General features: G+C 35.2%; 1 protein-coding gene across 22 annotated transcripts in view; it reads right to left on the bottom strand.

The window, feature by feature from the left end:
- LOC136830235 (atrial natriuretic peptide-converting enzyme) overlaps positions 1-17,500 on the bottom strand; it is an 848,233-nt gene that overhangs the window by 107,515 nt on the left and 723,218 nt on the right. For all 22 annotated transcript variants that reach the window (XM_067089549.1, XM_067089544.1, XM_067089546.1 and 19 more), the window contains one exon: positions 4,897-5,056. In XM_067089549.1, coding sequence (XP_066945650.1) covers positions 4,897-5,056 — 160 coding nt within the window. The remainder of the gene's footprint in view (positions 1-4,896; positions 5,057-17,500) is intronic.

Below are 17,500 nucleotides of genomic sequence, written 5' to 3'. Positions count from 1 at the left end.
TTATGTTGTTGTTTTTGTTGGGTTTATGATCCATGAAGTATAAAAAACAACAGTTCTTACGGTTATCATCATTACACTAATAACAACAACAGCAATAACACTAATAAGTTATAAGAACAGTAATTTCCTTTAATATGAAGACCAATGCAAAATGTGTCAAAATTAATGTAGGTTTTCGAAAGCTTGGCAGTCACCATTATCAATTTGAAATAATAATAATAATAATAATAATAATAATAATAATAATAATAATAATAATAATAATAATAATAATAATAATATTTATCTTTTACCTCACCTCTGGGTCGAATCCAGAACCTTTCGAAATATAGTGGAATTATTTATAATAACAATAATAAAAAAAATATATAATTTTCAATATTCCCTCGTATTTTGGAAAGAATAAGAACAAATTTGAGGCTGCCAACACCGTAACCTCACCAATTTAGATATTTTCACACTGTGAAGAGAGTCTAGAATGCTACTGCTTTAATTTCAAGCATCTTACAGGAGCTATGGAATGACTGCCACTGACACCAAGTCAAGAGGTTCCTTCAGCGTTTAAGGAGAATTTCCGATGCAGTGCAGTTCACTTCCTAATATTTGTGTGTGCGTGTGCGTGTGTGTGTTTGTGTGTGTGTGTTTGTGTATTGAAGGGTAGGCGTGGTTCCTTAAGCGCTTTCTAAAGCCGCGACATAGAAATAAATGTGTAAGTGGAATATGGAGTCTCGTATCTTATTGTGACACACTAACATTCTCTCCGAATTCCTACTACGGTCTGATTTTCTGTATGAAGTTGTTAACCCCATGTCTTCTCTCATGCCTTCTCTATTAGGTATATAAACTGGTGGTTACCCATCCATGCACAGACCACGCCCAAGGTTCCTTGTCATCAGTGACCGAGAGACCAACAGCATAGCTAAATTACTATTTAGTACCCGCAAGAGCAATCTTGACAAAACCCAACGTAACAGACAATTTTTCTATTTGTGGCAGACTGTGGTTTGTAATTTTCTACTTTGGCAGATGGGGTTATACGACAGACGTTACCTGAGCTCTCAGGTTTTTATAACTGTGAAAAAGAAGATTTAAGAGAAAAATTATCTTACATCGTTTGGGAAGAGAATGATAGAGACGCTACATGGGCGGAGGGAAGATAGGAGAGTGAGGACAAGAGAAATTATTTACTTATATATTCATAGAGAGAGAGAGAGAGAGAGAGAGAGAGAGAGAGAGAGAGAGAGAGAGAGAGAGGTTAGGTAAGTAATGACATGGAGCAATACATGTGTCAATATATAAATAAATATAATATATATATATATATATATATATATATATATATATATAGATAGATATATATATATATATATATATATATATATATATATATATATATATATATAGATAGATATATATGTATATATGTGTGTGTGAGCATGCATGTATGTGTATGTATGTATGTATGTATGTGTATACGTATATATAATATATATATAAAGAGAGAGAGAGAGAGAGAGAGAGAGAGAGAGAGAGAGAGAGAGAGAGAGAGAGATATATATACAATGAGACTTGCAAAATGGATAAAATGAGAGAGAGAGAGAGAGAGAGAGAGAGAGAGAGAGAGAGAGAGAGAGAGAGAGAGAGAGAGAACCTATCAGTATCAAATAAAAGATCTCTTGTAAAGGAATTAAGCCTCCCTTGAGACAGGGGAGGCTATCCCCTGACCAAGTCCCCCTCCCGTCCTTCATCCCCCTCCTTCCGTGCCGGAGCCACCTTTGAAGATGACCTGTGCCGGATTCTAAGACAAGTGCCCTTGATTAGTTTCCTTTATAATGTCGTTCACCTAATTAGATCGTCAGATGTCATCCAATCATCTGAGAGAGAGAGAGAGAGAGAGAGAGAGAGAGAGATTGGGCCCCATAAAATAGTACTTGGAATGAAGACCCGTTTCCTTAGAATATTATGCATATATATTCAGTATATACACACACACACACACACACATATATATATATATATATATATATATATATTATATACATATGCATATATATATATATATATATATATATATATATAAATATATATATATATATATTATATATAAACATATATATATATATATATATAAATAAAATATATATATATATATATATATATATATATATATATATATATATATATATATATATATATATATATATATACACTGTCAGTGTTCATGGTCGCATGTATGTGAAATGTACGGTCTCGCGCACAAGGACTGCAATCATCCGTTCACAAGATAAGATCCTAGTTTCGTGACCAATAGGATGGACTTTAGGACACTGATACGTAATGAACATTCCGAAGTACAAAGAAGGAAGATTACCGAGAGAGAGAGAGAGAGAGAGAGAGAGAGAGAGAGAGAGAGAGAGAGAGAGAGAGAGAGAGAGAGAGATGAAGAATACAGGTAGCACAGCTGATTACATTAGTAAGGCAACATGTGAAGCCGGCACTTTACAGTTATCAAACCACCGTCATCTGGCCGCTGGGGTTGTACGGGATCGTGTAACGAAGGTAAACAGTGAATAAAAACAACGTAATAATTATAATAATTAAAATGCAAAAACACAACCTTTTAGCACATGTTTCCTGAATGTATTAACGTGCATAAAATGTGGGACTACAATGTCTTAGATTAAAACCACAGGGAATTTCAACAGAAAACAAAATCAGCCCCTCTGCATAATAATGCAATGTTGCCATCCCAGAGTGAAAATTACTTTTGCATACCTAACCTAATTCACTGGATATATAACAATATTAAGCCACGTGAAAAGAAGGATAACAAATTGTTTATGCAAAAATGGATAGAATTCAGTACCACAATACAAAGCCGAGGGGTTGAAACAAAAGTCCTTTTTAAAGCGGGAAAAACACACAGGGGGTGAAATAATAAACTTGGCAGCTAAGCAGTAGCAGTTAAGAAATAATTAATAAAAACTTAAAGATAACATAAAAATTAAAGATTAAATTAATACCATGAGAGAATTTCTCTAAATCTTTTGAAGTTTGATACATAATGCTAAGAGTTTAATTTATTTTTATTAAAGATTCTGCCTCAAATTCATTTCTTTAACTAAGACAATTCCGTAGCATTAAAAGCGGTATAGACATTGAATTAAGTCTCTTATTCACAAGAGAGAGAGAGAGAGAGAGAGAGAGAGAGAGAGAGAGAGAGAGAGAGAGAGAGAGAGAGAGAGAGAGAGAGAATTAACGAATCACTAAATGTTTAAATTAACTATATATAAAGTCATGATTTTGCCCAAAAAATAAATTTAACGAAGTTACCAATTCACTTGATGGTATGCAAACAGTGAGGAGTATCAGAGCAACGTCTTTATTCTTCCACACCCAAAACCTAAAGGTAAGGAGCTGTGAAAAAATCTCATACAAGAAAATACATGGGAAATATTGCACGATGTAAGTACGATGTAATGCAAAATTGCCTCGATATTGCTATAATTGTTTACGGGAATGGAACACTGCTCAAGACAATAATAATTATAGGAATAGTGTCCTCAAAGATAAACAAGTAAAACATGCGCCGAAGTTTCTTCGGCGCGATCGAGTTTTTTGTACAGCCGATACAGCGTATAATTAAGGCCACCAAAAACAGATCTATCTTTCGGTGGTCTTGGTATAATGCTTATGAGCCGCGACCCGTGAAAATTTAACATATATCGTTACCAGAAGCACGATTTTAGCTAACTTTAACCTTAAATAAAATAAAAACTACTAAGGCTAGAAGGCTGCAATTTAGTATGTATGATGATTGGAGGGTGGATGATCAACATACCAATTTGCAGCCATCTAGCCTTAGTAGTTTTTAAGATCTGATGGCGGAAAGAAAAAGTGCGGATAGAAGAAAGTGCGAACGGGCAGACAAAGCCGGCACAATAGTTTTCTTTTAAAGAAAACTAAAAACAACGTTGGGGTGTTCTCTCATACTAATCAGTTTACGATTCTTCTACATTCACTTCTTGGGCTTATCGGATTATGCTGTGCCCCATCGTTTTCACACTAGATTCCCAAGGTATGCTGTGAGTTTCAGTAATTGTTGTTTTTAATTTGTTCTCAAAGTGGATAAAGAAGGGTGATTTCAAGTTGTTCATCTTGAATTGATTTCAGGCTTAAAACAATATGATGGCCTGGTTACAAGTAAGTACTTTACCGGTATTTTATTTTTTTTTTTTTATCCAGTTTTCGGGTTAGTATAAAAGGGTAGGAAGGGTTGTCCCCTTTACTCCCAGATGGGCACGGAAACTCGAGTGACTTCCTGGAGTTGGGCATTTATTAAGAAACAACATACTTGCAACATTAATTTTGTCATTACCTTTGGCGAAAAAAATGTAAGAAAATTAACTCTTCATAAAATCTGACTTCGACGTTAACCTTCGACAATATTCGACCAAGTCATCCTATCCCGCTATAACTATTTATTTAAGGGCTTACTTATTAAGCTGAATAGCTAAAACAGTTTCGTTTAGGCTTCAAGCTTATCTCAGACAGATCAGAGGTATTCGACCAAGAGTAAGGGGAGGTTATCGTTATAGAAGTACGTGAGACAAAACGTCAAAAATGAAGTGTAATTCAAGCCAAGACGGGGCCAGACCCACTGACTTGATTACATAATCTGAGGTAGCACAGACTATGGTCATCAACGCTGTCATGCTCTAGAAAAACCAACAATTCATAAAATAAAATCAACAAACACATTTTCCTGCAATGAAATCATTCCTCAAAAGTTAATACCTGGAGCGCAGTTTTGTCATGACATCCCTTTCCTGCAATTAAACAACGACTCACTTAAAACCCATTAAAATAAACACATCAACCGAGTGGTATACTCACAGGCGAAGTATATTCCAGCGGCGGCGCCCAGAGAGACGAAAAGGACGGCTAAGATGAGGCAGACACACCACCGCTTCGAGCAGCCCCGACCTCGGCTGAACAGCTCAGAGTCGGTCATACTTGAGGACCTCACGCAGGGGACGCCCACGCCCACCGTCTTCTGCAAGGGGAGAGAGAAAAAGAAGCGTGTTAGCAGTGCATTACATTTTATCTGTTGCATAATTCGATCTGACTTTTTCGATATTCTTTTGCTGAGAGAGAGAGAGAGAGAGAGAGAGAGAGAGAGAGAGAGAGAGAGAGAGAGAGAGAGAGAGGAAAATATTACTGTTTTATAGTATATTACAGGTCTTGGAAATATGTAAAAATAAAATTTTTTTTATTCGAGTAAGATATTTATCAGAAATGTTATATAAAAATCATTCATGACAATGATTAACTAGGTAGAGAAATTAACACACGCAAACAAAAGGATAAACAATAAATGTAAAAAAAAGATATTCGGATAAACAAATAACAAGTAATGATAAAAGAATTCAGACTGATATACGTTTGGATATTAAATAATAACAAAATACCCAAAGCCTTTGCTTTTCACCCTGAAGGCAAAAAACCAGTCGGTCACTCTAACAATTTCTTGTAGGGGCGAAGACATTAAACTCTAACTGCTCGCAAATAGCAAATGGCTTTAATTGTTTCAGGGTTCATAGACAAAGAACACCGTCCTTTCCATCCGGCTGATTGGATGGCAACATAAGGTGAAAAAACAAAGACCAAGTCATCAAGTATATTAAGGTATCAGAGTAATGGTCACTGCACAGGGCTCAGCAGAGGTATTGCCGCAATGAGATTAAGTCCTTAGAACTAAAGTTCACCCTTTAACATCCTCTGCAGGCGGTGTCACTCAGCCATGCTTTCTGGTTGATTTTCGAATTCTGCCACCAAAGTTTATTATTATTATTGTTATTATTATTATTATTTTTATTATTATTACGAGCTTGTCTAGGCGCGCTACGCCGGGGCGGACAAACCGGTTTGCAGGAGGGTGGGTAGTTGTGTCGTGTCTCCCGTACTCTCACCCGGGGGAGGACAAACAAGATCCAGTCGGATTTATTATTATTATTATTATTATTATTATTATTATTATTATTATTATTATTATTATTATTACCAGACCACTAAGCTGATTATCAGCTCTCACAGGACTGGCCCAAAGGATTTGGTTTTAATTATATATATTTTTTATAACTGGATGAATTTCAAATATTAAAGTTTCTGACAAAATATCACTGATCGATTTATCTTCAAAACTTGATGTTAACTGCTGATTATACTTCGGACACAATAAATGTTTAACTGCTATCAGTACTCTACACTCACAGCATTCAGGAGCAGGGTTCTGTGAACCATTCATCAGGTGTCCGTGTGTAAAACCGAAGTCGCGTACGCTCGAGCATGTGCTGACACTGTCTTGACGGACATGTGGTAGCCCAGTTTTGCACCAGTGAATGATTTTAAAAATGTCCATTTGGAGCAAAGTTCGACCAGAAACCGCTCTCTCGAGACAAATTCATACACTGTATTTCTCCTTTTTTTGGGGATGAAAAGCCCGACACCGGGTAGTTTCTCAAATCACGCCTTGAAGAGCAAGGTTACCTCGTAAGGTATAAGGCCCACTTAATCTTGTGTGGCAAACTGCTATTGTTCTTTACAAAGGTACTTATCAGCTTATTTTTCGGCAGCCAACTGCATCACTTTCTGCCATTTACATTGCATACGTCCCTTCCAATTATTCACGGTCAGATTATTTTAAATTTTCTACAATCATTTAAAAACATACTCTTTTGGTCAGACTTTCGGAATGGAATGGAATGGAGCGGAATATAGAATTTACGCCAAAGGCTAAGCGTTGGGACCTATGACGTCATTCAGCGCTATAACGGAAATTGGCAGTAAAAATGTTTGAAAGGTAACAGGAGGAAAACCACGCAGTTGCACTACGAAACAATTGTTAGGATAGGTGGAAAGTAAGATGGAAGAGAATGTGAACGGAGGTACAGGAAAAGGAAAGGAAGGGGTTGCAGCTGGGGGCCGAAGGGACGCTGCAAAGAATCTTAGTAATGCCTACAGTGCACCGCGGGGCAGACTTTCGGGGATTCGGTTAAACAACTTTCTATTCATAATAATTAAAAAGATAGGTTGTATTAAGCGGGAAAGACAAAAGAAAGGCAAAGAGCACTACGCTCTGGAATGAGAAGTATGAAATCAGCCGATATTAGAGCTCGTGATTTTCACGTCTTCCAGAAAAATGGGAACCCTTTGAAAATTAACACGTGATGTACTACAATCACCTAGCAAGTGAACTTGCAACAGGAATAATAATAAAACAACAGTGAAAATAACAACTGATGCAGCAGTAAAGGAATGAATCAAGCCGTGAATGCTGCATTTCTTCGATGGATCTACCCTTATTAATGGGAAACAGCTTATTAGTATCAAAAATAAATGTAATAATTATGTTACTTTTTAAACTACTCCTACCACTACCATTAATAACGATAACAACAAGAACTCATTCAGCACTAAAGGATGAACAAGGCAGTAACTGTTAATTCCTTTTTGTTTTGGGTCATCCGATTAACAGAAAAGGCTTTTGAGTGAAAATAAAAAAAAAAAGTCACGAAAACTAACCTGAAATATTCTTGAACAGAATCGCAGCAACGCAGAGCCGAAACAAATTAAATTTAATTGAAAGAAACCACTGAAATCCACAGAGGTCCAAGGAATAATATTCATTCCTCAGCAGGAATCCGGAAAAAACATAATCCGGATTAAAATCCAGATCCGGAAAAGAAATATCGAAAAACTCTGATCGCTGCCATAACAGGAAAGTCATTTCCACCTTTCAAACGAAAAAGGCAATAATAAATCTCATAATGCTTTACACTTTATAAAGGATTTCCTGCATAAAGCAATCGGCATAATGGAAAACCATTGTTCACCTTCCATGCAATAAAGCTCAGGCTCGAAATAACGATTGGGAAATGAATCGAACTTCTCGTTTGCACAAATTATATTTCCTCTCGGTTTTATATAGTGTGTGCAGTGTATTATTTATATATATATATATATATATATATATATATATATATATATATATATATATATATACACACATACATATATATATAAATATATATATATATATATATATATATATATATATATATATATATATATATATACATATATACATATATATATAAATAAATATATATATATATATATATATATATATATATATATATATATATATATATATATATATATATATATACATACATACATACATATATATAACATATATACAGTATATATTTCTTTATATATATATATATATATATATATATATATATATATATATATATATATATATATATGTATATTTTCATATATATGTGTATATACATATAGATATAATATATATACAATATATATTTATCTATTTATTTATATATATACAGGATGTGCATAAAGCCATGGTGCAATTTGAAATTATAGCTTCGTAACTGTACATGTATCAATAAACATTTTTAGTACCAGTACAATCAGTTTTGGCTGGGATGGACTTGATATAATAATAAGTGAAAAGTACTGTACTTAATATGAAAAGGACAAGAAAATATGCTAATCCAGATATATATGAATCATATATATATACATGTATATATTTATACATACACATGCATATACCTATATTTCTTTGTCCTTTTCTTATTTAGTACATTTCATTTATTCGTATATAAAGCCCAACCAAACGCAAAACTGATTGTATTAGTTCTAAAAATGTTTACTGATACCCACCAAAAAATCAGTCTTTTGTAGGGTTCACCAAAGAAATAACATTTATCAAAATTCATAAATCCACTCGCGGAAATTTTTTTGTGATAAACGCGGATGCGTTCAAAACCATTGTGATTTCGTGACAAATTACTGTCTTGTAGATATCAACGCTGATATGTATCAGAATAAAATGGTTCGGAGTGGGTCGCTCGAGATAAATCATTCAAATTCGTTCATGCATTAACAAGATATTTTTTATTTGGGCCAAAAACATTTATCTTTTCCCAATTTCGATGACAGAGTTAATAGGAATATATGCTCAGACTCGTTGCCGTGTTGCCTGTATATTTTAACAACCGACAGCCCATAATTAAACAGTAGTTATTGATTACCACAGACCGGATGATGGTCGGTATACCCGCAAATATTTAATGTTATACGTTCTAGATTAAAGTTCTGTGTAATGATCCAAAATCCAGTTAATATTATCAACAGACAAAATTTGTGGATCATTATTTGAGAGCGCAATATCAGTGTTACAAAATGCTCTAGACATTGAGCAGAAATCTGTAGAATAAAAACCGCAGCGTAATATTTAGCTATTCAACTGAATTAGTCTACCCACCACAAAGGTTTTATCTTGAACCATTCGTCTAAATTCTAAAGGAGCTAGTCCACTTTCTGTAAACTGTAGTTGATGTAAACAAAACTTGTTCAAGCTACTGACTGATTTCTGTCACAGATATTCACGGGTATCTTTAACCTAAACCGGCATTTAAACGCTCACAATGTTTTCCTAACTCTGGAAGCCATATTACCCAATATAATTTTTTTCTAACTGTACAGGAAATTTGATCAAAGTCAAATATTTCCAAACTGCAAATTTCATGGATTTTTTTCGACTTCAAAAGATTCCAAACTCCAAACTCTGCAAAGTATTTCAGCAGCCTAAAATATTTTAAAACTGCAGATTTTATCAATTTGAGTTTTTCCGAACACTGCAGATAGTACCTACAATTTTTTAAAGACACTGCAGATGTTACCTACAATTTTTTTAAGACACTGCAGACGTTATCTACAATTTTTTAAAGACACTGCAGATGTTACCTACAATTTTTTAAAGACACTGCAGATGTTACCTACAATTTTTTAAAGACACTGCAGAAGTTACCTACAATTTTTTAAAGACACTGCAGAAGTTACCTACAATTTTTTAAAGACACTGCAGATGTTACCTACAATTTTTTAAAGACACTGCAGATGTTACCTACAATTTTTTTAAGACTGCAGATGTTACCTACAATTTTTTAAAGACACTGCAGATGTTACCTACAATTTTTTAAAGGCACTGCAGATGTTACCTACAATTTTTTAAGAGACACTGCAGATGTTAGCTACAATTTTTTAAAGACGCTGCAGAAGTTACCTACAATTTTTTAAAGACACTGCGGATGTTACCTAAGATTTTTTAAAAGTTATACAGTTATCTACATTTTTTCCCCTGAATTAAAAATATTTTTACTCAAAAAATATCCCAAACTCAACGGGATATTCCTTTCCTGTAGAACGATTTTTCTCGATATTTCAGGCTTACCGAGAAGACACAGTGAGTCCAAAACAGTTTTGCACGAGTATGCGACAGTGTCAGTCTGGGTGGCACAATAGACACCCCAGATTAATGGGAGGGCAGGTCAGCTATTGATTTGATATTATTATGCATATTCGATCGATGGGATATTTTTAACGCAGTGGTCAACGTCATGGCTGCTCTTTTCAACGTTACAGCTTTGTTGTACTTGGCTGAGCAGATTTGGCTGCTATGAATGGATAACATTTTTAGTTTTCTGTAAAAGAAAACTATTGTGCCGGCTTTGTCTGTCCGTCTGCAGTTTATTCTGTCCGTGCTTTTTTCTGTCCGTCCTCAGATCTTAAAAACTACTGAGGCTAGAGGTCTGCAAAATGGTATGTTGATCATCCACCCTCCAATCATCAAACATACCAAATTGCAGCCCTCTAGCCTCAGTAGTTTTTATTTTATTTAAGGTTAAAGTTAATCATAATCGCGCTTCTGGCAACACAACAACACAGGCCACCACGGCCGGCTGAGAGTTTTATGTACCACGGCTCATAAGCATTATACCAAGACCACCTAATGATGGATCGATTTTCGGTGGCCTTGATTATGCGCTGTACAGAAAACTCGATTGCGCCCAAGAAACTTCGGATCATTTTTTACTTATTATTATCAAATAGAGGTGTGGATCTAGGCTGCTTGCGATGAGGCGAGGAGGAAAAAATGATTATTCATAATGTGCACACAATCATCAGAAGCAATATGGAAGGGAGAAGCAGGGAGATAAAGGGAGGAACAGAGCGAGGGGCCGGAGATAAAGAGAGACAAAACAGGGGCACAAGGACAGAGAGAGAGAGAGAGAGAGAGAGAGAGAGAGAGAGAGAGAGGAAAAGTGTACAATATGGATGGAGGAAAGAGGGAGGAAGAGAAAGAGAAGAGGAATAGGGGAGACGGAGGAGGTGAAAGTGAAAGGTGGGGTAGAAGATGGAAGGAGGGAAATAGGAAAAAGAAAGGAGGGAGAGAAAGAGAAGAGGAGGAAGGGGGAGAAAGAGAACAGCAGGTTAGGAAAGAAATGGATAAGAGAAAGGAATTTAAAAAAAATCGAAGGGTTAAATGAAAAAGGATTATGAGACAATTGAATATTTTTACCAGTGATCAACTCAGTGGAGTCGTTTTATAATTATTTTGTAAGTGTTTCCTGATTACTTTGTCAGTACTTTGTTCCCCTACCAGGTAATTTGCTTTGACCAGAGCCCAGCCATCCACATATATATATTGGGAATAGTATGTGTAGTTGTGTGTGTGTATATATATATATATATATATATATATATATATATATATATATATATATATATATATATATATATATATATATATATATATATATATATATATATATATATACATTTTTATCACACCGTGACATTTTATATACGAACATTAACCTACAAAAGTCGTTTAATATCAATTCGCGCTGCTTAGGGAATATCTCCGAGGTGGAATTATAAGTGATAAGTGGTTTTGGTACCAAGTGACTCGAACACTTCCAGTGTTGACAGCCGAATGGTTTTGAACGTCGAGTGGCAGTCGTTGGTTCGTACTGTCGAGTGCGCGGGTCACTTAATTGCCAAACTACTTATCACTCATAATTCCCTCTCGGTGATATTCCCGAAGTAGCGCGAATTGGATGTTAAACAACATTTGTAGCTTAATGCTTCTATATTTATATATATATATACTTCGATTTTTTCAATTTAACTCACGATATTCTCCACCCTGTTAGTGACCACCCGTGGTAAACCGACTACAGGGTGTCTGTCTATCAAGGATCTCGAACCTTAGTCCTCTCACTAACAAGAGACATATCATGACCTGCTATAAATCGTTACGCAAATCAAACATTTCCACTCTTTCATCTAAAATCGCCCTTTGTGATTTAACTCATAAGTAAGATATCGCACGAACTGACAGATGCAAGTTGACGGAACGTATCTATTTGTTGATCTCACATCCATTCGACGAGAACTTCCCGTCAATCAAAGCTAGCCTCAGTCCGACAGAATTCCAGCGATGATCCCAAATCTGACATTTTCATTTATTTTGAGCTTATAACGGATCATAAGGCTCCAAAACTGTATCTACTGTAGACTTTGTCAATATTATTCACGTTCTCTTTTCTGATATTTAAATTTTTTTAAGTCAAGTTCGAAGAATGGGGGAACCAAATGCCATTTATCCTGCCAAAGCCCAAAGAAAACTATAGTAAACTCAAACAAGGAGGACAAGGCTTCACCAATAAGGAGAAGGCAGAACGGCTTCCTTCAAGGCTAGAGCAGGGAAAGCGTAAGCCGAACGATAGTCCCAAAGTCTAGTAGTAAGAGATGGAGTACTTTAAAAATAATTAAAAACAGACCAAAAACATTCCAAAGCTTGGTAGTAGGTAAATGTTAAGTTATAAGAGGCAGGAAACTAGAAGGAGAAAGGGAATTCCAAAGACTGGCACTTCAGAGAAGGAACGTTACAAGACGTAGGAAAAACAGAGGGAAATAAAAAAATCCAAAGTTTACAAGACGTAGGAAAAATAGAGGGAAACAGAGAAATCCAAAGTCTGGCACTGCAGGCGATGGAAGGCTTTATTCATCAGGAAAATCATAAGCAGAAAGGGAATTCCGGAGATCTGCAATACCGATCAAGCTTCAACCCTCATGAGCGAATTATCGAAAAAGTACCGAGATTCTGCTCGGTTCCGTGGCTTCTCATGGGTTACGATCGTAAGATCCTTCGGTAACAACAGCTTTTAACCAACCGAAGGGAAAGTCGGTCCATTTAATGACCGTAAGACATATTACGATACGCTGCGTAATAATGACTGCTACTTGGTAACATGTAATCCTGGTTGAAGGGAGAATGATGATGCTTGAGAAAAACCCGACAGATGAATAGGTAAACACTTTCTCCTCCCCCACCCCCTCTCTCTCTCTCTCTCTCTCTCTCTCTCTCTCTCTCTCTCTCTCTCTCTCTCTCTCTCTCTCTCATCAATACACTTTCGAAAAAGTATTCTATATATACACGTAAGCAGATACATAAAACCTGTTAAAGGGGAAATTACAAGGCACAGAAATTAAATGAAAATAAATATCTATACATACATAATTGTATGTATAGTTAATTAACCATGCATATCAGTGGACGCATGAACATATACTTCCAGTTATTCATTTGTAGACATGAAACGGTGAAAGTAAACGAAGAAATACGAAAATATCGTACACCTTTAGAAGAATATAATGCAGCTTCACAATCCACAACGACTGATGTGTATAAGGCAAGTCTCTTTCGAATATATACTCCAGCACACACATGAAAATTCAGTGAACCGTTTGTATCAATGCTATTAGGACGGCAAAACCGAAAACACGTGAAAAAGACGAGTAAATATGGTTCACCTTTGCAGTCAACATCGTCTGTGTACAGTATAAACGAGTCACCCTTAAACAAATACGTTGCATGTACGTGTACAGTCAGTCGTGTGTTAAAAGGCAGTATAAAAAGATATAGAAAAAGAACGTGTACGGTACAACGAATGCACGCGAACCGATTATACCAACCCATGTGCTCGCATAATTCGCGAATTTACATTCAGACTAATTAAAGCTCTTTCCTCATTAGGTCCTGAGAAGAAAGAGGGAAAAAATTCAATCTCCCTTCTCGGCCCTTAACCTGATTAGGAACATGCAAAATGCAAAAGGGGGTTAAAGACAGTTAAGGAAAAAAAAAGAAAAGGGAAAAATGGCTAAGTGGCATCGTTGTCGTTTGTTTATAGAGATAAGAGGAAGGGAGGCAGATGCATTCATCAATAGGATGCAGAAAAGTAATAATCTGATTTGAGAGAGAGAGAGAGAGAGAGAGAGAGAGAGAGAGAGAGAGAGAGAGAGAGAGAGAGAGAGACATGCATACGCAAGCATCTTTTCTTTATTTTCTCGGAAAATTATGTTATTTTTCCCCTTTCAACAAAATTATTAGCAATATGCTCGAGAGAAATGATATACGTATATATATATAGTGTGTGTGTGTGTGTGCATGTACTGTATGTATGTATGTGTATACACAAACAGATCTTTGACGGAATTATATACGCTGACGATAAGAGGTGTGGCATTAAACACAGTTATCATTATTGCATCATCATTCATAACACGTACATATTAATTTTATTAACTTGGGCAGTGTTCCACAGATGCGAATAATCATATCAAAAAAGGCAATAATCAGAAAAATATGATTCAACGAATAGATATAAAACTGTTAAAATTAATTGAAAATGAAGTCAGAAAGCACAGGTGAGTATGCCGGATTACACGTTATACCAGCTGTGCACGCACACATGCACTCTTCCTAAACAATTATTATAATCATGAAAAATGATGCTTTATCGAACAGCGTAAACCCTTTGATTATGAAAACAAAATCGGCGCAAAATAAAAACGCGTTAATGAAATCGTTCCATCCGGCTTCGAATATAATTAACCAAAGCACTGAATCTAAATTCGAGTTCATAAAACGAACGGAACTCAATATAACAACAAAATCCAAAACAGAAAAAAAAATGACGCCCATAAAATGAGGCAGTACATCACAGCCATTGGGAAAAAATATGGCTATCACCACGTTTAGAATACCCCTCGCCCCTGCGGATATGTTATTGGTATTCAGCATCCGAACGTCTATTCCATAAAATAGCACAGGCTCGGAAGCCATAAAAAAAGTTTCGGTTAATTTAATGATATGAGGTAATGTATCCGATCGCGTACGTACGCACACACGCGATACAAAAACTATTGTACTAATGTCGTATCGCTCAAGCGAAATGGTTCGGTGGTGCACGAATCTCTCTCTCTCTCTCTCTCTCTCTCTCTCTCTCTCTCTCTCTCTCTCTCGTCCGGTTTTGAACGTTTGAACCATAGCAAGTTTTGCATTTGTTTATTTTCGTTTTTGGTGCGTGTTCCTCTCTCTCTCTCTCTCTCTCTCTCTCTCTTTCTCTCTCTCTCTCTCCGAGGAAAATGTGCTGCATTGTCTCTCTCTTTCCCTCCTCCTGCTTTCTCTATGGAAGAGGGATAATTTTTCTCTACCTCTTTCTATGGAATAGGGTCGATTCCTCTCTTATTTTCTCTGGAAAAATGGGATGTATTTTCTCTCTCTCTCTCTCTCTCTCTCTCTCTCTCTCTCTCTCTCTATCTCTCTCTCTCTATTTCGTTTAGGATAAAGGATTGATTTCTCTTCTCTCAACTTATTTCTCCCCAGAGAGAGAGAGAGAGAGAGAGAGAGAGAGAGAGAGAGAGAGAGAGAGAGAAACAAAAAAATGGAAAGTGGAACCTGAGCGCATGAGAACAATATGATACAACGTTAGCGTAGTGTCTGGCCAAGCTGAGAAAATGGGAGAGAAATGCTATCATCAATCATTGAGGAGTCGACCCTAGTTAGCCTGCGTAGTTCATTTAACAGCAAAGAAGAATGATATGCCGGGTAACGAATGACCAAAAGACTACGTACATAAGTACTTTTTATTCATACCTTTATCAGCTTCCATTACTTCTTCCCATATGTAATTTACCATAGATTTTTAAAAATTTTGTTCTCTGCTTATGCACACATGTGTTCCTATTATATAATAATAATAGTGACCCACTCGTTAACTTCCATATAATCAAAACATAAAGGTCTTATATGTTAGGAAAGGCTCTGTCTTTTCTTTGTCTGATGCTGTTGTTATCTCTAACATCACCCCGCAGATACCATATAACAGCCGAGATTCCGAGAATGTCACCGCTAACGACGAATTACACACAGAACAACAACAACTAGTGAGGAGATCAAGAAGGATAATAGCCACGCGAAATACAGTACAAGTAGAGGTAGTTGGATGGTTGACCGTACTGCTGGTCGCCGCTTCCGTTAGAGTAACTCATCGTCGAGGTCGCCCAGTGGTTCCATCCTCAAAACTGGAGCTTACATATTTAGTTTTTGTACCAATGATTTTAGTCAGACTGAAGATGAACCCAGGACAGGGTTCGAGCTTCGAAAGCTCTTGCACGTTTTTATAAAATCAGCTTAATTCACCACTGAATGTTATTGTGGACCTGATATACAGCAATGGTGATGATGATAATAATGGATTTTATATACAAATGTGAGCACAAATAATATAATTACACAAAACTTTAAATAAAAGGCAAGGGGCATCGTTACTGTTTAGTCGCTTACTGTATCTAAAACGAATAAATGAACAATAATGGCGGGTTTGGTCCATTATAGGAAAGGTCACCACCATATGCATATGGATATAGCATCCTCATCCCAAATATTAATGCTTAAATATCTACTGCATATATATATATATATATATATATATATATATATATATATATATATATATATATATATATATATATATATATATATATATATATATATATATATATATATATATATATGATATATTATATATATATTAATATTTGGGATGAGGATGCTATATCAATCCCTGCCTCTAAACACTTGGACATATGGTGGTGACCTTCCTAACTATGGACCAAACCTTCATTATTGTTAATTTAATCAACGGATAGGTTTTGTAAAAGAAATGGATAAGACTAAATACACAAAAAACAAAGCCACTACAACATGCAAAAAACATAACAAACATCTTTATTTCCAGCTTTGTGTAATTACATTATTTGTGCTGGGAAGATTTGTATTTAAAATTCATTATCATCATCATCATCATTGACCACAGGTCTATCAGGTCCAAAAGAGGCAATAATATAAGCAGCATCTATCTATCTATATATATATATATATATATATATATATGTATATATATATATATATATATATATTTGATATATATATATATATATATATATAATATTTATATATATATATCATCCCTAAACACTTGGCATATATATTTCCTAATATATATATATATGTATCTATATATTTGATATATATATTTGATATATATATCATATATATCATTGCTGTATATATATAATAATATATATAAATATATATATATATATATATATATATATATATATATATATATATATATATATGTATCTATATATGTATCTATATATTTGATATATATATATATATATATATATATATATATATATATATATA

The sequence above is a fragment of the Macrobrachium rosenbergii genome, chromosome 46 (genome assembly GCF_040412425.1).
Source record: "Macrobrachium rosenbergii isolate ZJJX-2024 chromosome 46, ASM4041242v1, whole genome shotgun sequence".
In the NCBI taxonomy this organism is placed as follows: domain Eukaryota; kingdom Metazoa; phylum Arthropoda; class Malacostraca; order Decapoda; family Palaemonidae; genus Macrobrachium; species Macrobrachium rosenbergii.
This window is presented reverse-complemented; position numbering and strand designations above follow the sequence as displayed.